This window comes from Hyalella azteca, unplaced genomic scaffold (assembly GCF_000764305.2).
Source record: "Hyalella azteca isolate HAZT.00-mixed unplaced genomic scaffold, Hazt_2.0.2 contig4316, whole genome shotgun sequence".
Lineage (NCBI taxonomy): Eukaryota > Metazoa > Arthropoda > Malacostraca > Amphipoda > Hyalellidae > Hyalella > Hyalella azteca.
Genome location: NW_025934536.1, coordinates 334,973 through 361,675, shown reverse-complemented (window position 1 = coordinate 361,675; position 26,703 = coordinate 334,973). Strand labels below are relative to the sequence as shown.

General features: G+C 38.8%; 1 protein-coding gene across 1 annotated transcript in view; it reads right to left on the bottom strand.

Annotated features, from left to right (window-relative positions):
• The window catches only part of LOC108682264 (tyrosine-protein phosphatase Lar), a 340,083-nt gene that overhangs the window by 168,349 nt on the left and 145,031 nt on the right, over positions 1-26,703 (bottom strand). Inside the window, exon 2 of the mRNA XM_047879960.1 lies at positions 23,842-24,278. Within this exon, the coding sequence (XP_047735916.1) occupies positions 23,842-24,181 (340 nt within the window). The 5' untranslated portion in view covers positions 24,182-24,278. The remainder of the gene's footprint in view (positions 1-23,841; positions 24,279-26,703) is intronic.

The following is a 26,703-nucleotide window of genomic DNA, read 5'->3' as shown; positions in this document are numbered from 1 at the left end:
TTACCAACACTAAAATTTCACAGAGCTGAACTGGAAAACCTCCTTGAAGCTCAGCATAAAATTCTATTGGAAGGTCGTCAAAGCAAAGCTTTACAGCTACAATCTTCATAAAATAAATTTTACGTGAAGCATCACTACAAACAAGACAGCCATATTCCCGCCGTCACCGCAACCGCTGGCATCGTCGTTGCAGCTACCACTTCATGAACTCGAAAGAAGCCTAACAAAATTTATAGTCGCCCCAGCTTCTGGTAATCCAAATCAGAAGCTGCCGCGCCTGTAAATTTTCGCTGGAAGAATGGCGGACGTTTTGAGATTATAATGTACTTCGTGACACTCATTTTCTTTTTCTGGCGCTAAATTTCAGGCAAAAACAAACACAATTTCACTTAACCAGCTGAGGTTCATAAAGAACTCTCATGATTAAGCGAATTGTTAACTTCAAAGTCAATTGTCTCTAAACCATCGGATCATAAATTAGCATTATTGCTCGTATAAAAATTATTAAATATAAAATTAAAATTTGTAAGAGCAATGTCCATAATAACCTTTTCACTTATTTGTACTCCATAAAAAAAGACCCAACATGATTGCTGCATTGAAGGATACTAAAATTTGTACGAACTTCAGAATGACGCTTCAACAAAGAAAAAATCGCATCGAAAACATAGTTTTAATTTGGCAAAACGAAGAGAAGAAATGTGCGCTCGAACTTTCCGGACCCTATAATATGACTCTTACATTTATTATATATCAGAAGAGAAAGCTACTCATGCTTTTCATGACAGCAAAAACAGCAAACGAGTCGAAGATGAGCAGCAGCTCACAAGCGAGCAGAAATGGCCGCAGTTTTACGAGCTGCCATCGAAGTCTCGCGCCAATTTGGCACGGCATAGAGCCAACTCTGTTGAAACGCATGCGAATTTTATGGAAGCTCTTTCGCTGAGAACGAGGAGAAATTGTGAGATGATGGAAGCAGATCATGGCTCTCGTATAGAGTTGCGGGTGATGTGATCCACACCAATGAGGTGGCGGCGAGCGCCTCTACCTAACCCAACACTGGCTCTCGGTGTAGGGCGTCGACCAAACTAACGTTCAAAACTTATGTAATGCAGTGCTAGTACTGATGTAGCGCTACTAGTAATGAAGCGTTACTAGTGATATAGCGCTCCTAGTAACGCAGCGCTACTAGTGATATAGCGCTCCTAGTAACGCAGCGCTACTAGTGATGTAGCGCTCCTAGTATAACAGCGCTACTAGTGATGTAGCGCTCCTAGTAACGTAGCGCTACTAGTGATGTAGCGTTCCTGGAATTAATTAAGTAAGGTAGCGCTACTGGTGTTGTAGCGCTACTAGTGATGCAGTGCTCCTAGTTACACTACACTACTAGTAACGCAGCACTATGCTAGTAGTAACACAGCGCAACTAGTAATGCAGCGTTACTAGTGATGCCACAGCAGCGCGTTTCCTTGAAACGCACATTATTGTGTTTGAATAAGATTGTGCGAAGTATGGTAATGAGTGATACATTGTTGCAAGTGATGGCGAGAAGTTGTATGAAAGACGCGATTTATGATAAGCACACGATTCTTAGGGAGATCATCGTTGACGTCCATTAAGAAGTTAGAATCGTAATTGAAGAAGTGTCATTTAATTGAAGTGAGATGGTAAGATGCGGTTGGAAACAAGATATTCTCTTACTTCACAATTTAAATCTATAATGCTGAATTAGGCATGTTTTAAATGCATGGGCATTTATTCATTGTTCAATCATGAGCGAAGTACGCACATGTACATTATGTCAATATTGTCAACAATGTTACCAGTTTGCATGTTCTCACTCTCTCATTGCGTCGCATGTAATTCTGTGCTAACTGAAACCCTTAATATGAGACCGATTACCGGTACCTCATATTCGGATCAAGATCTTTTGTTATAGTAATGAATTTAGGGTAGAACCCTTGTGTCGTGAAGTCATGTCGCATTAAAGGCAATATTCGGAAGTAAATAAAATCACATCATATAGCATGAATTAACTGTGTCAAACACCCTCTGTATTCGGAGTGCGTTGCACGTAGATCGCAGACGAGATGAAGCATCGAAAAATGCCTTTTATACTGTTATGCAAAGACGCTCGTATGTCTTGGAACTTTGAAAGACAAGACTAACGAGGAAAAGATCTTGTTAGTAAGAACTAAGTTTCAAACAACCAAGAAATATGAGAAACAACTCTAGAGAGAAATATATAAGATAATGTCGTTCCACAATAAAACAACATTAAACTGAAATAAAGGAGTACAATTGTTCGAAGATATTAAGGGGTCCATGCTCTAATATGCAAAGAAAATAGACAAAGAAAAAAAATCTATATGTCTTGTTACGCGGACGTGGTTAAACTTTTACGACCAGGGAGTCGAGCTAAAAAATCCAGAGTTTCAGGGAAAACTTCCTCAAAATATACGTTAAAGGCGCAGGAAATGATGCGCACAAACTTGCGAGTGAAACATCAAAAGGTAAGAGTTAAGCCACCTTTATTTTTTGGAGCTACATTGAATCAGCTCTTTTCGCTTATACCAGCTTGCATGCTCACTATGTTGCAGCTGGGCCAGCACACATATTTCTGCAAAGCTTGAAACACAAAATGCAGGTCGCACGTATTCAAAAACCAAGGCCGACCTGGAAGCTCACTCTTTTAACATCAGGCCTCGCACACTTGAAAATGATACACTATATTTCTTTAGAGCGAAACCTCATCTGCCAGCACAAGTGGAATGAACGCAGCCGACGTTGCGGCCAAAGAAAAAAGCTTTGCCAGCGAACGCTGTATTAATTCTTTGCATTTTGGTTCTCGCGACACAAAAAGCACGACCTTTCAAAGATCCATGTAAAGAAAATACTGCTCGGTCACAAATGAGTCACCTGAGGCATCGAAAAATGAATGGTGAATATATTAAACAGAAAGTGTTAAACAATCTAAATCGAGACAAGGAGACAGCTCACTAGAATATCATATTCGTTGCAAGACATTAGAAATACTCATTAATATTTGGTAGAGATTTTTGAGTAGGTTTCTCGATTAAGATAAGTGGTAACGAACACGAAGATGTTGCATTGCTCCAGTCATGAGTGCGAAAGGCAATCTTGGTTTTGTTAGAGCGACCTCTCCTTTTCACATCGTAGTACTTGCTATATGTACGCTTCGTTATCCAGTTCATTTTTGGTCTCAATTTGATATTGAGAAGGCAGACACCATTATTTTAACGTAGCAACAGCTCTGCTTCAATCCTTTCGCTAAATACTGATATTTTTTAAAAGTCGCAGGAAAATTTCACTCAATCCTAGAATTAATTTAACTTTGCTTTTCCTTTCACTTAGCTTCTCCCTCTAATGTACTTTCAAATAATTCTTGAAAATTTGGCCTGGTGACAGAATAGAACAACCGGCAAGCGGCTGCCTTTAAATCATTCTAGCTGCAACCAACGCTCCCTAGTTACCCCCACAACTCAGCCGCTCCATGTTGAAGGATAGGCTTGACACAATCGAGAGATGATACGAGAAGATACGAGAACGGTGCCATATTAGAAGCCATAATTAACCCCAATGTCTTCTAACGAGAGGAACCTCGTTGGACTGGAGCAAGGTCCTTAGTAGATAGATTCAATAAACGACTTATTTCATGTTCATGTGTGTAACAGAAAGATAAATAGTTTTCTCATACTCTACCGTCAATTGCAATTGTTGTGTCGCAGTACTGTAATCAGAAAAATGCATGGGTCATAGTGTTCATACGCTGACACTTCTAGCATGTAGCATTTATGCATCCTTTTTCCAGGTAAAATTAGGTCAGGATGACCCACAAAAGCAAAATAAGTCGTTATTTGGACGAAGTTGCACTCATTTATTTGAGTGTCACTTTACTACCTCATTTCAACGCTAGCGAGATTCCAATTTTTTTCAACCTTACGATATTCGGTTCCGTGGTCCGTGAGACTGACGTTCCAGCAACAATGGAGAACCAATGTACATTTATACCACCTTACCAAACTATCGTTTGTTCGGACTTGTTTTTTTGACAGCACCAGTTCTGAAGCCTGAAGAAAAATGTGCGAGACTTGATGGAACACGTTTAATTAATTATATGGTCAGGCTTCGCCCTAATCACCGGGCAAATATTATATTCACAGTGCATAGTTAGTTTCGCCATATGTAGTCTTTTTGGCTTACAACTGCTCCCTCCTATGGGTCAGTCAGAAACTAGTTTTTTCAGCAGCGCACGCTTTCCATCAGCACATTGAATATGATACATTCCAGCTTCCGTGCACTCCAGCATTAAACTGAAGAATCATGGGGCCCGTTCCTTATAAGCTCGAATTTTTTCTCCAAATAGCCGAAAAATTCCTCACGTACAAGCCCTAAAAGTAGAGTAACACGAGGCATGTAACATTGCAAGCGACCAGAAGAAATGTGGACTTAATTTTTAAAAGCTTTCTGAGCTGAACGTAGATCAAGAAGCTTAGTCATGGCTTAACGGAGTCTTCATGAGCAATGTTCGACATAAGAAATATAACTTTTATTCATGTCTAAGAAACAAGGAAAGCCGCGTTTTTACGCTCAGAAATTTCAGAACAAATTCTGTTAAATCTCGCAAGATACGCGTTGGCGTAAAGAGATACATGCAACGTTTCATCCAGATTAAAGCGTTTCAGGAAATAATGCTGTACTTTTAAACTTAACTCTCATTTGAAGGATTCTTAAGGAAATTTGAAGTATTAGGAACAGGAAAACGATTATGTAACTTCTCACACAAGATTTAGGACAGAATAGTTTCACGCCCTATATGCAAATTAAGAAACACAAACCGAAATTAGGTAGTTGGAGTTCAATCACATTAATGATATTATTGACGTAAGGAGTCGATATATAGTCGTTTAGTGTGTGTCTTTTCAGAATTTGGCATATTTTTTATGAATATATGAATAATGAATAGTTTATGAATATACTATAGAAGCAAGCAAGTACAAAAAAGTTTCAAGAATTCAGATCTACACAAACTATAAAAGCAAAATTATCCAAATTTTAGACTATTCAATTTCCTTTATTATACCAGTAAGTATTCTCCAGAAAGGGCTGAAGTATGAGGTTATTACAGATTCTTAAGAATTTGGATTAGTAATATTTTATAAAAACCGCAAAAATTCTCAAATGCATCCATAAGATTCCATTAAAACTCTTCATAATAGCGCATAAATTTAAGAAAAAAAAAACTATAAAACCCTTGAACACAATAGGGAAGGTTTCGAAGAGATTCTGTGTCTATACTTCATTCATTTTTTCAGTGAATTTGAGGCAAAACAAGTTTGAGGTTTCAGGAAAGTTTTGTGGCGCCGACAGTTAGCTCCAATAAGAGTGAGGCACGAGGATATCGAGCGCACACTTTATATTCTGCACCGCACTACGTGACCCTTCATACAAATGGCCTAAACTTTCCTTATGATTGCCATAATAAAAAACGTTAGCACATATCAGACCAACTTTATTCTCCGCCAAACCGCTAAAGGTCGGAAGCTGACTTAAAAAATTTTAAAATAGAGTTTCGGCAAGACTGCGAAGAAGCGTTCTTAAGCGTACTGCAAAACTGACCTATACAAGAAAGATATCGATGTGACGTAGTTATTCTTATCGAGTTCTAGTAGTTATTTCAACATGAAAAATCTATTTGAGAAAAAACGATAAAAATACGAAGACGCTTTTTAATATACAGCTTTTCGTGGGAGTTAACTTAGCGTTAACAGCATTATTGTAGAAGCCCAAAAGGTGTAATTACTAGCATGTAAATTTGAACTTATTTTCATCTACATGAATTGATTAATTCATTGGTATAACTAATCCATGGCGATTTTAAATAACAGTTCCACGTGTAAATTAGTTTGTAAAAAACAAGTATAGTTTTTGCTTTCAAATGTGGACCGTCAATTCATTCTCCATAACTATGGCGAATGAATGGCATCTCACTGAAATGTGAATCCTCATTCAAACTAACAAATGTGATCAGAATTACTCATGCTTCAAGACAGCTGAATGTACAGGAAATATAGGTATTTAATCATAGAGTCTAGGTACAGCAAGCAAGCATTCTCTGCCCTACCGAAGTCAATTTCCAGAAATCGGATGCGATTGAGGAAGGGCGTAAAGAATTCTCAGATGAAGTCTTGCGGTCAGCAAGAATTTTAATAAAAATCTGAACTTCTCCCAGGTACAAAGAACTAAAAAATGACCTGGATGCTGAAATTCTCAACCACTAGAAAGCGCATTTGCACGGTCAGGTAAACGTATCTATAAATGACTCTGAAAAAGATATCGAGGATCTATCCTAAGATTTCACAGAATATTTCAGATTCGTAAATTTTCTTTTATGAGATCAAAACAACAAGAAAAATACGCAATAACAGAGTTCAATACAAGGCATGGTACGTTATGCAAATTTATTTCATATTGCACTAAAATAAAGGCAACGCTAATTATAAAAGAAATCAGTTGGTCATCGGTGTTCAACTCTACACTTCAGAAAAAAAATTGCACGACTTCATTAGAGGTTGCACAAATGAATCAACACGGTAACCAAATCAGATGATGAGAATAATTTCCCAGGATTAAATGATAAAGCAATCATGTGCACAGTGATCGATAATCAACAATACCTAGCACACTGCACGCTTCTCTTTTTATCTATAACATTCGGACTAGAAAATTACATTTTCTAATAAATTTTCCCTCAAGTGTTAGTATACTCAGACACAGTCGTCAGCGTCAGAGCATCGTAGTCCATGCAGTGTTCAGGTTCTGATGTTCTTGTAAGTGAGGAAGCCGAGGCTCTAAAGCATATTAAGCGAGTGTATTTTGAAGATGCAAGTGAGAAATAGAGCCAGGCATTAGGCTATGATTCCAAGCGAGGCTTTTCATGGAAGACGTTTGAGCGACATAAGCGTGCTATTCCACTAGCTCGATACACGGCTCATAACGACACAATTTCCGTTATTATTCCAAACAAAAATTGTATTGAGAATTTGCAAAAATAAATGCCAACAAATATTTACGTTAAAAACATGCGAGTGACATCTACCGTAAAGATATTATGAAGAGGGCTTAGCTCTGCAAACGTCGTCGTTGTTTACGTCGGACATACGACGACGAGTATTTGGTATACGAGCATTTAGTGCATACGGATAAACGTACAACAATGACGATTTTAAGGAAAAGGTGGTCAATAGTAAAATTATGCTGTAATACCGTTAAATACTAGACGTTCACTTGATGTATCGGAGGCTATAGGTCATCGAAAAATAACGAGTCATTTTTAGCTCTCAATTAATTTGTTATTAAATGACAGCTCAACAAATAACAGAAAAATAGCTGGAATATGTGAATCACCAGACAGTTGGCTAATTTCTGGCGTAAGATAGAATTTTTTCAACACGAAAATCTGAAGCATGATCGTGCGAAACAAAAACGTATACTCTGACCTCGCCTTATTATCCATGGGAGGCTACGAGTCATGGAACTGTTCAAAGAGAGCACTGATGTGTTCCGCCAGGAATTCCTGGCCACGCAGCAAAGGCAACTTGAAGTGGGTCCGATAAATCGAATTCCAAAAGCTGGGTAAGCAAGCGGTGACCTTCAAAGCAAATACCAACGACTGAAAGGTAGCCAGAGAAAGCAGCACGAATCATATTTTCAGAAGCAATCGTGGCAGATGGAGTATATAAGGTAGCTGCATGACGACGACAGCATTATATCAGGCCAAGGAGCAAGAATAGGACGGGCAGCTTACACTTGATTGGACACAAGGAGTGCGCACCATTGTACTGCTTCCTCACGAGAGACTCCCAGAGGCTCGGCACGGGTGGCAGTCAAGTATCCACAAAGGACGGAGGCTAGAGTGGAGACCCGTGTCGCTGTTAGCAGATGAAAAACGTGGAGATGACACTCAACTCCCGGTGAGCGGGGTCTCTGGAGGAGAACAAGAGAGCTAGATCCAGGAGGAAAGTGAGTTTCTTCTTAACGGGAGAATAGTTCAAGTCGGCAGGATTGAGATGGAGCTTGTTTCTTGGATGAGGAAGGAGAGTGACCGCGAGATGACACGCTCTAGGAGAGCAACTCGATGAGGGGGAAGAAGGAGCGACAGCTTCAGTTAGGCCGTAATGAAGAGAAAGAGGCGAGGTGCGCTCGAGTAAAAATGTCACTGGCCAACAGAGGCTGGCAACGCCTCACAACACTCCCTGCTATTTTGCTCGCGAAGCTTCTTTTTCGCAAGACGCGTCACACAACGGCTATTGTGTTGAGAAAACCTTGTCATGGAACTTAAAACGTCTACACAACTAGTAATGAGTACAAAACTAAACCACACACAACGTTTCGATGAAATGGTAGAAAAAACGTATCGATTAGAAAACATGGTTTAGTCTGAGCTGTTACTTAGTGAAATTGCTATCCTATTTCCTGAGAAAGAACTCGTAACGACATTATTGATAACAGTCCGCGTAATATAAACATGAATTACGTAGCTTAACTAACAGAGTAAATCAGATTAAACGCGTGAATTCGTATAAATAATCTTTAATACACCACATTTCGGTATTTTTTATTAGTTTTATGACGATAAATTGATAACTCGAGTTAAACTCTTGAAGAGGCAAAGAAATTCAGCTCTTGAAGACGTATAGAAAACAGTTCAACAGCGACGTTTTTAGGCAGCCCTTTGAGTGCATCATTCTAGCCTTGGGACAATATCCTCAAAAATTTCCAAAGAAAATGGATAGCTGAAATATTAATGGAACGGCGGAGGAGAATCTTCTAAATCGTTTGCAATGCCTGAAAAATGTAGCGACGCGCCATCAGAGCTAGCGAATGAAGGCACGAGCTTTCTCGGCTTTATGGCAGGAGGAAGGCGTTTTTGGCGGGGACTGCCAGGGAAAGTAACCTCAAGAACGTTACAATGAAAAAATATAACTCGGTACTCACTGCAGTGAGTGACAGAGAGCGCATTTTCTCGTCGACGAAAACGTGACGTCACGGACGGACAGACAGACAGACGGACATGGCGAGCACAATAGCGCCATTTTTCCAATAAATGAGAAAATGCGCTAAAAACAAATAACAAGGAGGAATGAAAACACAATTTCAAAAGGTTAATCAGTGTGAACTTGATAATTTTCAAGGATAAATGTTAACTTTCAGTTACAATAAATTGCTGTTTCTAAATAATTCATATTCCACTTCCAGTGATTTCAGCACTTTCCTTAACATAATACGTAATTACTGACATTGTGACAGGAATTATCAGCCACAAAGTGAAATATTCAAATTAATAAAGGACGTAATACTTGATATTTTAACAAAATACGAAACGGCAGTCAAATTGTGAAGCCAATGCAATGAAGGATGAAATGAACCCAAATTCGGGCATAAGAATAACCTTATAGCTTTAAACCTCGGTAATGCCCAGCCAGAGAGGAAAATAAAAAATCCACGCAAAAAATGACGAAAAATAGTTTTTATTAGAAAAAATGTGGAGTGCAAAGTAGTGGCAATGGTTTGTCGAGTGGCGCAAGAGACAACTGCTAATTTAAACATGAGCAGCGCCGCTGGAGCGACCAGGGACACGCTTGTCTCGCCAGTCGCACCACAAATTTAGATACACCATCGGTCGCTGACACAAATTCACCATCTAAACAAAACTTCTCAATACCCCCACTAACGACTGCATACTTGGGCGGGAATTCACTTATTCGAAAGGTAGACGGGCACAGTTAGAGGTGGGACTAGGAAATATTCAGGCACAGAATTTTTTAATTGCACTAAGCGATCCACTAAACAGTTATAATTTTAGTGTTTATTATAGCAAAAGCAGACCAATTTTATATATAGAGGGGGCATCTGCCAGAACGACTTACTTCAACGACTTACTAACCACGCATTCAATGTTAACAAACTCGATAGTATAATTCGAATAAAGATATAAATTTTATGACCACGCATTAATTAATTGATATACTCTCAAAATTGTATTTGCATAAACACAAAGAAAGCTATAACCTCAAACGAATTCAACTACACTAAACTCAAACACTAATTACACAAAAGTACATTAAATAAATAAAAATAAAGTCACTCGAAACCCGATGAACAAAGAGAAAAATGCCAGGAATAATCCCTGAAACTTAGCAGAACCAACAATCATAAGCTGCATTATTGTTCATCAAATGCTAAAGCTTTCGAGTATCTCGACACCAATCAACACAGACAAACGCGCTAACGAGTCATAAAAAAGCGATATCGAACAATTGCACGGCTTAATGACAGCCTCTGAGCTTTTATTGCTCGTTGGTAAAAAAAAACATTGAAAGTACTAGTAAAGTGCATATGAATGCAAGATAGTTAGGAGATATGTTCATGAATTGTAATGCAGATGCGTACACGACACGAAGGAGTCCTTCATAATGATGTTGTACACGACATCATTATGAAGGAGCATCAGCGGACAGCTAGACAGACGTCACTGCTGAAGGAAAGGCAGGCAAATCAGCTCCAGGATAATTTATTGCCTTAGAGCAGCAGTCCGATAAAGTTAAGATTGAGTGCACGTGTTATAGTGAAGTCGCCATACGGTGAGCGACTCTTCTTTAGCAGAGTCAGCTCTGAAATTCTCGGGAAAGAACATCAATAGAGTGCTTGTTTTCAATCGAAAATGAAGATGCTTCCTAGAATTAAAGCACAAGATAAATCATTTCTCGTAGAAAGAAAAAGACAAGTCACTGCAAACATTCTCATCTTTTGTCGTGAAAGAAATCAAAGCGATCTTAAAACATTTGGTTTTTATTTTAGGATTATTTTATCTACTAGATGCAAAACGACAGTAAAATGAAAATTCGTTTCAAATCTTCTTTCAAAATAGAAAATCTTTCGCCTCCACTTTGAGATTGAATGACGACAGAGCCTCGGGTTTTGATTAAGACATGATCCAGGATAAGATTGATCGTCAAACTGACGCCTCTGAGCCGAATAAGAAGTAAGTTCGGTGCCATTGAGGATGCCTAAAGTTGACATGCAATCTTAGTAAGCTCTGTTGATGTCTACTAAGCCTGTAGTGACACACACGAGAAAAATTTACTGACATCTAATTTCGTTCAACACTTGAACCAAATCTGCAACGTGGGCCCTCAACTAAACATTGTGAATAACATAGCAGAACCAAATTCAGTCATTTTTATAGTTATAATTGTAATTCGGGCTTGTATTGAAACAATTTAAATCCAAGTTTTTTACCTGTAGGTAATGCTGACAATGAATTTTCAAGTAGTGAAAAATAATGGTGCCGTATTTCAAGAGTATTAAAAAATATAATCATTTACCTAGCAAATAAATGCTCATTATAAGCATCAAATCAGAACAATGAGACTACAGTTGGGACGTCTCTGGATACACCAAACTATCGCAATTTATATAGTGGCAGTCGAAAGAAGCATAGCTGCATTGCTCCTCAATCAGACCAAAGTCTCGGCCGCACTTATTATTTGCTAATACATTCTCATACGCAATAAAAAGGTGGCAAAATGGAGAAAAAAAAGGCAATACAAAATTAGCGGTTGTTCTAGGAACTATGTAAACACAAGCAAGTTTGTTCGCGCAGTCAGAACTGAGACGGGCAGCGGTTTGGTAATTGGTTGCTAAATGCGTGCAATGGCCTCAAAAAAACAATGAATAGCTCATAAAATTACTTCACTTGTTATAAATACAACGGATCAGCTATTGAAAAATTGAAGAAGAATCTCTGGTTGACGAGGGAGTCGCTCCAATGCTACATCATTATCAAGTTGGAGCAATTGCTTAGCTTATAAGACTAATATCGCCGTTCACACATTCAGAGAAATGCCGGGTCATTATGTCCAAAATGTAACGCAATTTTTGCAAGCAGCATTGATATATGCCTCTTTTTCCCGGATAAACTAAGTCAGAGTAGCACACAAATGATCAGGAGTGCATCGCTATTTGAACAAATTTCTTCAATTTTTCTGAGCGATGCATGTGCTACCGGGGGTCGAGTATACACACTAACAAAATTTAGAGTCACCCCAGCTTCTGGTAATTTAAATCAGAAGCTGCCGCGTCTGTAAATTTTCACTGGGATATATGCAGTTCGCCTGAAGGGAGCGTCAGAGGGAGGGACAGCTCGAAGTTCGTGTAGGTTTTCTGATAGACAGGAGGCACGTCGAAGGTTCACAAGGACAACTTTTGAATAGTTAATGTATCTCAGACCCACGCGTTCTCTGGACTGTTGTTGCTTCTGTATGACACTTGAGCTGCTCCGAAGCGTCGACGTAATGATAATCGATCAGATCTCGAGAATCTGAATAAATGTCTGATTAAGTCTGTTACTGCATATCCATTAAAGCGTATCAATCAAGAGATACAACTAAAACAAACCTATGGAAAAAATCAGCAATCGGATAATTTCTCACCTGAATAATCTGACGCATGATCGCGCGAAACAAAAACGTATACTCTGGCCCCGCCTTATATATTATCCATGGGAGGCTACGAGCCAATCATTTCACACCGAACCAATCATGAGGTAAAATCAAGGTATTGTTCATTAAAATATACCACAGCAAGAAATCACCAGGTAAGCAACAAGTTGTCGTAAGCATCAACAAATCGCGATACATGTACGTACTCCAGGACGTGGACGTGTACGTATATACCAACAAATCCCAATGCATGAACCAACAAATCGCTATGCAAGCGCCAAGCATCAACAAATCACTGTGCATACACCAACGAATCCCAAGCATGCACCAACAAATCCCAAGCATGAACCAACAAATCGCTATGCAAGCACCAATAAATCCCAATGCATACACCAACAAATCTCTATGCAAGCGCCAAGCATCAACAAATCCCTATGCATACACCAACAAATCACTATGCAAGCGCCAAGCATCAACAAATCACTGTGCATACACCAACAAATCCCAAGCATGCACCAACAAATCCCTATGCATGCACCAACAAATCCCTATGCATACACCAACAAATCCCAAGCATGCACCAACAAATATCTATGCAAGCACCAACAAATCCCTAAGCAAGCAGCAAAAAACGCACTATAGATGCACCACCAAGCTGTCATGCGGGTAGGCAAGTTCGACCTTAGTAAGCATATTCTCTGCAAAGTTCGAGTAAAGTAATCATACATTGGAGCACTGGAAACGCCACCACACTTGACATACACAAATATTCGGGACCTCAATTATAATGTGGCTACCCAGAGCGGTTTAAAAATAGGTGCACTGGCAAGGTGCTCCTCTTCACATGCCTTAGCCTCAATAGGCGGGACGCATCCTTCACGCTGAGCCTGCTTCACACTAAATTGAATTGACGAAATTTTTGTCGAAATAGCACGAAACTCGACGATGCTGGAACCACAAGCAATAACGCCGTCGCGGCAGATTTTCTCAACAACTTCCTGCAAGAAAAGAACGCGCCGGAACGAGGATAAGCGACATGAGAAGGCGGGTGGCGACGAAATGGTACTGAAGGAGCTTTAGACCTACACACGAGTCGAAAACTTAACTCTATAGAGGAGAGGGTGATTCTTAATTGTAACTCTTGATTGTATCTCTCCGCTTGAATGCTTAATAAATTCACTTGAAAGCTTAATAAATCCGTTTGAAAGCTTAACAAATCCGCATGAAAGCTTAACAAACCAAATCCGCTTGAAAGCTTATTAGGTACTTCACAAAACCCCAACATTTGATGAACAACTTTAGCAGCACTATAAACATCTAATTGAGAATAAACAACCAAGAAAATGAGAGCCAAGAGACGAGAAGTTTACTCCTCTCGCAGCTTTGTATGAAATAAATAAATGGAGACAACATAAAATGTTGATTTGCACGTGAAATGCCGCACACATCGTTGACGGCTTTTATGAATTTTTAAATGGGCACTAATAATTTGATTTTTGAAAAAAAACTAGCACGTTTACCTCAAGGTACTAGACTCTGTTATTATAACATCAAAACGAAGTCACAGCAAAAGCAGTAGGAGATGCGTTTGCGAGAGTTGACAGCGTACAGCAGAGACACCAGACGGGATGGAACAATCCTTGCTCGGCCCAGCACAGCCATAATAATGCGTGCACATAACACCAAATGGCTACTTAGCTCATAGCAATAATAGCAGTTCTCACCGAAGAAATAACCAAAGCCGGTTCCTTTTTCCTTCAGTAATTTCAAATGGAGAAACTTTCAAAAGCCAAGTGTCGCCAAACTTTTACACTTAATTCTCAACTTTGAAGTGCGAAGTCCACTCAATTGCCGACGAAGGAGCGAGCAGTCCCAAGAAAGTAAAGCAAAACAGCCTAATGGAATCATGTAACGCCCAAACAGAGACCGCTTACTATTTGCACATACCAAAAGCATAGGACAAACCAAAAGCATTTCATGGGATTACGAAATGTTGCTTTATTATTCATAATAGAAGTTATGAAAAAATTAACCTATATTTCGTTTAGACATGCAGAATTGGGTGATGGTAAGAGAGACCAAGGGAGAAGAAATATTACAGTGAAGGGCTTGCGCGACGCACGCAAAAACAACTACAGAAATGAGGCTCTTTTCATCATCAGTCATTTTGATTAGAGCCGCGGCCACGAAGAAATACCCGTAAAAAATTTTGCGTGGAGCTTAAATAAAATGCCTAAGACATCATAAGTGAATGAGATAGAATAACCAAAACCATTACACCCGAATTAATATTAAAATAAATAAAAGTTTATCGATTTACGCGAAAATCTTCTAATAAGGGCACTCAGTGGCAGGGCACCTAAGGAAAAGCAAAAAATTTAAATTATCCGAAATAGTAATCGCACGCAGTACGATAAAAATATCACCAAATGGAATCCGTTTCATAATAAGAACTCTACTCGAATGCACGGATGAATTTAGTGGGGATAAAATTACAAAGCCACCAAGAAAACCAGGCAATGAAGGAACGTCGGTCGGCTAGACAAGCGGCAGGAGGACGGTGCGGGACAACAATGAGAGGTGGTCGTAAAGTTGAGTCATCGGCTACAAAGTAGGGGCGGCAGCAGGCCAATGATCGGACACATGGTGGCTCACAGCCATAAAACTGCCCTCAACCGCACACACGATAATCATTGGGGGTAAGTCGTCGTGCTGTAGCTACGAGAAAACATGATAATCATTGGGAGTAAGTCGTCTTGTTGTAGCTACGATAATCATTGGGGGTAAGTCGTCGTGTTGTAGCTACGATAATCATTGGGGGTAAGTCGTCGTGTTGTAGCTACGAGAAAAAAATGCTAATCATTGGGCGTAAGTCGTCCTGTTGTAGCCACGATAATAATTGCGAGTAGTATATAAGTCGTCATGCTGTAGCTACGACAAAACATGATAATCATTGGGGGTAAGTCGTCGTGTTGTAGCTACGAGAAAACATGATAATCATTGGGGGTAAGTCGTCGTGTTGTAGCTACGAGAAAATATGATAATCATTGTGGGTAAGTCGTCGTGTCGTAGCTACGAGGAAACATTATAATCATTGGGGGTAAGTCGTCGTGTCGTGGCTGCGATAATCATTGGGGGTAAGTCGTCGTGTTGTAGCTACGACACACACGATAATCATTGGGGGTAAGTCGTCGTGTTGTAGCTACAACACACACGATAATCATTGGGGATAATCTTTTTTTGGGAAGTACACTATATTCCTTATTGGAAAGTAGGCTTGTGAAAATATATCACAGGCTACTCTTGTCAGACGGTAGAGGGTTAACAGGCTCAGTTCTTCTCGATTTAGCTGTAATTTTTGGTTCACGTTTGAATTTCGTTACTTTTTTGTTGAACAATTTCGTTACATTTTGGGAGATTTTAGGCTTTGAAAACTATATAATAAATTCCGATGTCAGTTAGTTAGGACAGAAAACTTTGATATCATATTAAAAATTTTATAAAAGAATGCATTAAAATTTCAACCAGTGGTAATTTTAGTAATTTATTATAGTATTCAAGGACTGTGAATTAATTTTGACACATTTCAAGATTTATAACGAGGATAAGCCACACTATTGTACATGCTCAAGAAAAAATAGTAAACACAATTCATCACAAGAAATAACAAGTGGTATAAATTAAGAAATTAATAATGAAGGGAATACAATACATGAACTAAGAGACGATATATTGAACTTTAACTGAAAACAAATGTGTTAGTCTGTGTATGCCAGCGTCCGACGTCAGCAAGAAAAACTCGACTTTGCTAACTAAATTAGAACATATAACTGTTGCATAATGAAAATAGAGAGCAAACTGAACTTATTGATTCCATTCAGAAGAGCGCCATTTAGGATCCAATGCAAATATTTAATGGTTAATGTATCAAGTGGGACGCATGCAGCGCTGTTTGCACACGCACGATATTCCCTGTACCAGCAATAGGCCAAAAAGTGGACAAAGACTCTGCGCTAATGAGACTAATGAAGGCAAACACGAGTACTGCAGCTCTTGGACAATACCTGAAATAAATATGGCCAGCATTTGGACACATACAATACCATTTACGTGCTCCGCCTGCAGCAAAATGTGATGTATACACAACGCATACATAAATTTCCGCTGATTTATCAAGTCGTGTACATATAATTGTACAAATAAGATCCGATTTCGCTCAACTTATGATAAGGATTGCCAAATGACAAGAAATGGTCATCGCTAGATGAACATTTCCATGTTAATAAGTAGTTGCTAGAGTTCATGTTCATAAGTGGTATCCATGTTCATAAGTAGTCGCTTGAGAAAATGAATCTAAACTTCCATTCAAGAGACGAATGGATCTTTGAATATGAAATGAGCGAGTAACTCAATTCAGGATGTAAAGTTTTGTTCATCAACAGTGAGTAGTTTGCACGAGAATAATTTCTTGTTTCAGAAGTGCTTCTAAATTGCCCAGTGTTTGCAAAGACAACAGCCACGCAGCAGGATATCTCTCAGTCAAAGCATCAAAATAAACTGTAAGCGCTTCAGAATACAGCCTTTCATTCTATCGAGAACCACGGAAAAAATTACAGAACAAAAGCTCAAGCAAATTGTCCGATTCATTCTATCGATCCCAAATAAAACGCATGTGTGTTAAACAGTAGAAACAGAAAAAAGAAAACAACGCATAATGAGTAGATTTATTCATTATAAAACCAGTCGGTGGCATATGGTGATGGATTAATGATGCATGAATGGCTGTAAGGGTAAGAAGTGTAACTATAAGGGTAAGAAGTTCATAGTAAAATACAAATTACGCGTATGAATGTGGTTTCTTCAAGAGTGCGTTTTAGGTGAGGGTGACTGCTGTAAGATTAAATCCGAGAAAAGAATAGAGTCGGCATAACATTTGAAATTCAGCACCTATATAATAGTTCATCAAATAGAACAACGAGCAACACGAAGTATGAAGAACTCTAAAAATCAGCCCATGCAAGAGTAAAATATCAAAGTCACAGTCACAAATCTAAGAGTCACAAATCAAAGCCTGAATATGTAAAATTGTATCACAGGTCATCGCACACACGCTCCAAGGGAAGTGCGTCTCACATATACGCTTCCAGGGTAGTGCGCAAGTACTTAAACCGAGGTAAAGTCAAGAAGTATAATAATATGAATTAGGCAGAGTTAATGGCAGTAGTAATCGTAATGGCTCGGTAACATGATAATATCTTCAGGCTTCAAAGACTAGTTAAATGCGTGCGTTCTGCTATCGCTGGCCATCACGCGCTGACGTATCGTAACTGAAGAGCGTTGCGGTTCAATGAAGATGAATGGAGTCATGCAATGTATGCCGTACTAAACTTCACAATCAATAGCGAGTTTAGCGGTCAAGACTCTGGAATCAATGTGATCACAGAGGTCAAATGAGTCGGCAATCCTATTGAGTACATTTCAAAGCCGCCATGTATATATTTTGGGACATTTTTTCACCGTTTTCAGATTTTTTTATTGTTCGTTAGTTCCTTTTATGGTTCGTCTCCGTTAATTCATTTATTATTCGGGCGATCGTGTTCAGTTCGTAGATTAAATATACAGGAATAAATTATTGTACAGCAGGTTTATTCATTTCTCGATATCCTTTGGAGACACGCGTCAAATTTTTGTTCTTGACACCAATTGTCATTTGCAGTAATTTTCGTCGTTCAACTTAATTTATGAAATTAATGCACGCTATTTCTCTACGTTCAGATGAATGTTGGTGTTATTTCATCATCGTCATATACGCTGTCATTCTCACTTTGCTAAAGAACCCATAAACAACTCACTCCTCAATACTTGCATTATAAATTTAAAATCAAATTTTTAGCCTATCGAAACGCTTAACAAAGCACTCGGAATTCAGAGAGTTTAAGTATGTTTCGTCAATTTCGCTGTTTCGTCAATTCACGAACACCTTGAGGCAAAACGTTCATAATTCTCTCACTCCAAAATTCTATCAGAAGTATACAGGGCGTCTTTTAAGCATCATTCATTTGAGAAGTCAGTTTTGTCCGCATGAATTAACGGCAAAAAAATCAGAACGAGATCTTAAAAAATAAATAACGGGAATTTTACATTCTATTGGAAGCGTCAACGAGACATCACCTAGTACCGTAATCTCATATAAAATTGCAATGAAGTTGAACGACACTGCACACACCTTATGTGCAATGACGCGAATACTCCATAAGGCTTGAAATATTCTCGACAGCGTCGACTAGCATAGGAAGTTGTGAGCTAAAGGGAACACGACGACGTCACTTTAAGGTGTTTTGTAGGCAGCCAGAAACGCCGCTGAAGTCGGCCTAAGATTGTGATGGACAGCGGCATTGTGGCGTGGCAGAAGGCAGAGCTTCTCTTGGTTGTGGCGACGATCATAGCGACGCGATTACGACCACACGACAGCAACAAACGACAACGGCTCGGAGAGCACTTGATTTGATCTTTGTTGCAAGCTCGAACAAGGCTTCCTTTGCTGCTGAGAGCGCATGTGCCCAGTGAAAATTTACAGACGCGGCAGCTTCTGATTTGGGTTACCAGAAGCTGGGGCGACTCTAAATTTTGTTAGGTTGTAGGTTAGAAACTTGAGGAATAACCGCGCTCGCAGTGTCAATGATTCTTGAATGTGGCAGAAATGAGTTTTCGACATTATTCGACCCCTTCCTTTATGAGCTTTCAACTTGGAATATGAGCGAAAAGTACCAAAATAGTAGGAGAAGAATTGACATTAACCGCAGGCGGAAGATTTTAGTGGTAATTAAGACGCAGTTCATTATTCATTTCGACTTAAATCTTGCAGCTCGCAGTTCATCATTTCAACAATTGATGATAGTCGCCCAACTCGTCATGTAAAGCTAGCACTGCAGTAATTATTTAATAAGTGACCAATAAGATAAGAAAGAGATTGCAAATTAGGCGCAGGTTTGTTAACATAATTGAGAATGTAGAATAGTGGATTCCGCATGAGTTAACAAGGGATTTCGCTTCATTAAGAAGTTGAAACTGCAAAAAAAAACACGATAAGCAATCTAGGATAACATGAATCTAGAATGCATCGAGAAACCTTGATACATGAAATATATGATAAGAAAAAAAGCTTACTATTGAGATACAAAAATCACATAAACTAGGTCAAAACGAATTAAGGGGCTAGTTATAAATAGATCACATTCAACAGGGGTTAAAAAATAACAAGCAAAAAATCTAAAAAAGCTGAATTCTTTTTCAGTTTGAATGTGGAAAGAAAGAAGTTACACTCGCTTAAATGAGCCCAGAACACGGTTTCGATGCCGCAGCCATTGGAGGCAGCGCAGGTCCACGCCGGAAAGAACGCATTTCCAATAGCTGGCGATCAGTAAATTTGATATCAACATTTCGATAGGATTCTCTCATGTCCACCGAAGAAATCTAATGAAAAAGGAAACAATTGACCCGACGGATAGGAGGAGGAAGGTAGCGTGGGGGTCGCAGCAAGGAAACAAACCAGAAACACGAATCTATTTGACGATCCTTTTGCCTCTAAAAGTTCCGTCCTTCAAAGCAATAATGGAAAAATGCCCGGCGACAACACAAGACGAGATAAGACACATCTAAAAATCATAGCTTTTTAAGCCTTGATAGACGAGCCCACCCATGTGCGAATGACGGAAAAGTTATCAGATTAAACATCCATGAATTTTAATTACCAGTGAATCAGAACGATCCAAAAAATTCTCTACGACGTCTGACGACAAACGAAGCATTGTAAGTGTTAATGGCAGAGTGTGTTAGTCAGAATAGAAATTGACATCTTAAAAGGTCATTGTCAGTTTTTATAGCACCAGACTGCAATGGAAATAAGGAACTAGCTGGCACTCAACTGAACTAACTACTGTGAGAAATAAAGTTTCTTCGAAATTGAAAACCAAATCCATTCGAAATTACCACATGTGCATTGTTTTATACAGTAACACAAACAGAAATTGAGATGGCTAGTTGAGAACTTCAAAATAAAAATTTTTGTTACAATATGGTTAGTAAAATATATACGAGTACATGGAAGATGGACCATTGAATATGAAGATTTGAAAGAAAATAAATTTATCGAAATTAGTTCTGAATGAAAAAGAGCTCCAATGGTCAGCAGGGAATTTGATAAAAAAATTATATATAAACTGGAAAAAACCTTCGTGTTTTCATGCAAGAGCGCTTAGATTAGTATGTATATAATGGTAAGAAAAAACATAGACACCAGGATACTCGACTGGATTGTCGGTTAAAAAACAAAGCGTACAGCAGCAAAAATAATGTTCTGACAACTGGTAATGCCATAATTAAACAATACGAAATTTCAGGGCAGACCTCTAATATAACAAGGACTCTAAAAGATAAATTTGCAACAGGAAAAATACCGAGATAAACTCATCGAAATTTCGCGGGAGCCTCTGTGCGACCGGAGTACAAATTGAAGACACTCGGGTTAAGGCGCGTGCTGCTCCTCTGCTATTGTTGCCTCCCTGCGACGCAAGGAGGCAGGACAAACACTCCGCAGCGACCAAATAAAACTTCAATCCGAAATGCCACAGACAAACTACAACGAACGAAGTAAACAAATATCGAGGAACAAGCCAACCTTATTTTGAGTCAAGAACTGCTAGCATATTTTTGGCATGTACTTTGAGCTAGCGAGATAAAATAAAAATATATACTGCTTTGAAATTGCATGCAGATGAAAGAAAGACTAAATATATTGACATGTCCTGTTGTGTCAAATAAAAAAAAATAGAGAGCGAAATTAGTTAAATTTTGGACTTCATAGCCTTAATTGTTTATTCACAAACCATGGAAACAAAACCAAACATTTACTCAGTCAATCGTTCGAATGTGACGGGTATGATTATAGTTATAATCCTGTTTCACACTTGGGATTCTATTTATAAGGCAAAAAGCGGTAAATTTTCACAGAAATTAAAAGTCTAATCGATAAACCATGATTCAAACTTAATAGACTTCAATCAAAAATAAACGAATAAAAGAGATTTAAAATAAAAATTACTTTAAAATGGATAAAATATCTGCATCCAAAACAGATGAACTTAAATCAAAGAATAAAAGAGATCTAAGTTGAACAATTACCTTAAAATGGATAAAATGTCTGGATCTAAATCACATCCATACGTACTCGTATACTATATCTTCAGCGTATAATCGATCAGCAGAATAACGAAGATCGGTTTTTCTAAGAAAGGATGAGATTACACGTGACAACTCGCACCAGATTTATTAATCTGGCGTATACGATCAGTTCAGCTATTGGACATAATGACAGCTAATGAAAGCGGAGTGGAGTGGAGGCTTAGGAGCTTGTGAAATATCGAGGTATCATTAAAAGACCATAAATTAATTTTCAATCAAACTCAGCTGCTGATCCCACGTGAGAATTTAGGCAGATATATAATTTTTCCCGAGAAACTACTCAACTATTTTAAAGGTGCTGCATTCAAGCACTTTCAGTGTCTGGCCAAAATTGTTCTTCTGATAAAACAATACACAATGGGTTTATGGTTCAACAATAATTAGTAAGGAGTAAATAATTTTTTTTCTATCGTTGTACCTAGAACGAATTTTAATTGCATAACCTTGAGCGAGTTCTCATGCAATAACGTAATTAACAGTGAACAGGGGCCATACTTTCAAAACTCGCTAAGTGAACGTAAGTACTTACGGTCTATTTTCTTGTCTATGATTGGTAGATTTTGCTTGAAAGGCCGTCAATGATTGGCTGATGAACTTACGATCTCTTAACTTTTTTTGAAAGTATAGATCCAGACCCATGTAGTACAATTTACAGGCAAGTTTATCCTCAATCACCTCATTGCTTATCAAAAATAACCAGCCACGACACCTGGCAAAAACTAAAAAGGATAGCGAGTGCAACAGAATTGCATCGATATAAAGTCATTTTCGTTGAACTTAATACCCCCACAAATCTCACGTCACCCAAGGCCGCAAGCTTATTCAAAATACCTCCATGATGTGGTATTTTGAATAAATGATGATTTCTAAGGTGTATAGTATAGTATAAGTATAATATAACAAAGTATAATATAATAAATATAATAATGATAAAGTATAAGAATAAGTGATGATTGAGAATCAGTGATGATTCTCACTGATGGACTGCTTGACGGAATCGACATAACCACGCTAAATAATGCAGAACATTTCACTTTGTGACCAAATTACAAAGGCGATCATTCGGAAGCGTTACTCATTTGTTCAGATACATACACTTTCATCAGTTAATTTCAACAGTTGGTGCTATAAGATTCTCACGTTCTAATCAAGATAAGTGCAACCTATCTAGTGGAGGTAATACATTGTTCACAGTTTTAAAACAGACAGTGTTAGACTGATGAGGAAACTTACCGTTAAGTCATCCACATTTTCTCCGGAGAAAACACAATTCGCGGGGCTGCAGAACTCGGGCAACTTTCTCGCCGGACAACTCTAGCATTTAGTACAACTATTTCTTCGATGATATTCAAACTAGATTATCTCGACACAAACCATCACGCATTTTGAAACTTTTATTTTACAGTTATCTCAAGGGCGTACCAAACTCCAGGGAGATTATTTGGCAATTGGCATCAGGTTGGACTTGTTAATAGATCTGAGAAATAAGCTCAACGCGTTCAATATAACAAGCACGACATTAATTAATTATCCAGCTGACAAAAATATCAACTACGCTGCTTAACACTATTCGTCAAAATTTCTTGGGGCTGTAGCCTATAGAGGCTGTAATATTACCGAAAATTCTCAAGTTTCCGTCGCGTATTCGCGCCGAAGTTTTCACTAAATTTGATCTAAGCTTCGCTATTCACGAGACGTATTCATTTCTAATGTGTACCAACTTTGTTCGAACACTTGTCTTATCAGAGGCGTTAACAACCTGTGAAACGAATATGAGAGGAATTACTGGGAAAGTTTCGTCATTTGTTCCGTTGCAAAGACGATAAGCCTTTACAGGGGAGAAAAAACAAAACTTGGCCAAACACAAGTCCAAAGAAGCCATGAAAGGAATTCTTGAGCCGTCAGCCGATCGTCCAAGACATCTTTTGTCTAGTTTCAATCAAAATATTTTCCTCGATTTATAGCATTCCATTTGCATTGCCGTTTCGAACAATATTCGTCAAATTTCACCACATTTGTCATATAATTCACATTAATATATAAGAATAAAACCACACTTTGTAAGGTAATGACTTACTTGCATAGTTGAGAGGCAGGACAAGGTGTAGCATGGATGCGGCCAAGACTGCCACGACAAACCACCCGCGGACCAACCCATGTCTCCGGCCTCCAAAATAATTCGGATACCGTTTAAAGTGACCAGCTTTCGTCTCTGTTTTCTTTTTAGGAGTTTCATGTAAATAGGAATTTCTCGCACGGGGCGTCTCTCTCGCAGTTGAGAGGGACGCACCACGCGCCCAAAACGTGCGACCATTTTGGTTGATTTTGTTTGAATTCTTGCAGAGGCTAGCCGCCTCATCGCATTCGTTAGAGCGGCTCCCAAAGGAGGAGTTGGACTCTCCAGTTGGGGCCTCCATGGTGGAAAAGTGTCCACCGAGGATGAGAACACAACTCCTAATTTTGGGGTTGCCGGGGTGGTTTGTTGGCAGTGAGAAGCAGAAGACTCGCTGCAATCTGCAGAGTCAGGAGAACAGACACAACGCCGTTTAGAACGATGGTCAAAATGTAGAGACATGCACCCTAATTTAGGAGAGACATCACCACCTTTGACCGGAGCGCTAACGATGACATTCTACTTACCGTTCCTTGTGCAACTTAAACCCTGGTAACACGTTATGGATGTTTGTTTGTCTGTGTGAAAGTAGCAAGAATATTCAGACACAGGTTATGCGTCTGTATAAACTTAGTATTTTAGAGGTAGTTGTGAGTAATTTCGAAAGGAATATGTCAGAAGTTGGTAATGACAATAAAAGTTCATGGAAACGTAAGCCATATTTGTGCTTGGGTTAAGATGATTCAGGCAACTGAAAATTTTGAGAAGATCAAAAAGGAGTATATTGGTGTGTGTGACGCCAGTGGCTTGAAAGCTTCAGGTGAAACAACATGGAACTCATGGCGTGAAGTCGGGTCGCTTCTTGACCGAGTAAATTTTCCCCCGTCGAACGGAGCACGTGAAGTGATGATGCTGCATGAAGTGATGATGCTGCCAGCGATGAAGTGATGATGCTGCACGTCCTGGAACTTGTGTGATGAGCTGGCATCACACGTGACCCAGGACCATCACAAAAATGCTTGGCACACAAAACGAAGAAATATTGAATGCATACTAAAGGCCCGAGCGCTCACTTTTCAAGTCACTTTGAGCTCATTTTCAGATCACTTCGTAGACTTCAACAAGGACACTTCACTACACAACACTACTTAGTGAATATAAATAAGCTTTTTGAAAAACTAAGCTAGCACAACAACAACTATATAATTATTTGACACTCTTAATACACCAAACACCGGACACTGAGATTTATTAGATCCTAAGACTATAATACTGGCAAATATTTCTTAAGAGCAAACTTAGGTCGTCTACTAGCCTTTATGAAAACTTTTTAAAGGAGCTGATATCAATTACGAAGGTCAAGTACAAATTTGAGCGTGTCACTGGATAGTTAACGGGGTATTACAGGGCCATAGGACGGATGGCTGTGACTTTAGCTTATCAATACTAAATTTCTGGATTCAAAATTAAGTATGCGACGGAAGTAACTGATAATAAATCATCCGTTTTCATCGAATGTTACCCCGAATTTGTGACGTAAAAATTAACACATATCTATATGTTCTAATGTAATACATATATATAGGGAGCTCACGATAAGGAATTGGAATTTAAGAAACAACACAGTAGAATATCTTCCCTTAACACTGCATAATTGAATGCACACTAACGTTTGAATTTGTATCGACAAACGTTTTGTGCCTCTGAAGTAATTAGAAAACTAATCTAGAACCTGAGGTAAATATAAAAGTTTCAGTTAGCATCAGGTATATACGATACCATATCGAAGTCAGTTGTGCTTCAATGGTTAGTACTACTGACAAGAGCATATATAATGCAGTTTCCTATTAAGACTATTTCAGCATCAGGTAAAAGATACCACGATACCATATCGAAGTCAGTTGTGCTTCAATGATTAGTACTATAGACGCAAGCAATCACGCAGTTTCCTATTAAGACTATTTCAGTCACATAGTTAAGAGTAGAAAGTTAAAGAGTACAATATCAATGTGAAAACTGTAAATCATAGCAGCAGTAAAACAGAGATAATCTGCAGATCGGAAAAAAGTATGTACGGTATGTTACATATCGGCGCTGTAGAATGAACTATTCATAACGCCATGAAAATTCGGCCTCAAATTTTCAATACATTTTCAACACACATGCTTGATGGATTCAATTAAAGAGTAAGTCTGAATACCGAATTAGGCAGGATGGAAAATACGAGGGGCAAAGAGAGCTTTCAGAAAGGAACATTTGTCACGTTAACGAAGCAAGATTAGTTGCATAGCAATAACGAAAGGCAAAAATAAATAAATATAAAGCAATAAAGGCAAGCAAAGCGATACTTGACCAGTACAATCAATAACTAATATATTCTAACAGTACTTAGAAGAAATGATATAGCCCTCTATAAAGGACAAAAATTCATACGTGACAAATTCCATAAAACATATGCATTGCAGGTTGATGGCTGACCTTACTGCGCGGAAAATGTAACATATAATATACTAACACATATACACGGCAGTATCCTATAGAATGTCACCAACGCAGAGAAGTCAACGCATGGAAGTCTTATAGAGCACGGATAAATTACGATTGCATTTCCTTTTGTTCAGTTGTTCGGCAGCATCCAATACGGTCTCGTGCCACGTGGCATTAAATACAATTTTGGGGAGTTACACGCCGGTAAAAAGGGAGCGGAGAGAATGAAAGGCCGAGTGTCGTGCCTACCACAAACTTTGAAGGCAGGTCTCGGAGGACGCGTCTATGCTGCCATCGCGCTAATTGCTGCGCGCTTCCCAGCCCCCGGACCGACCAATA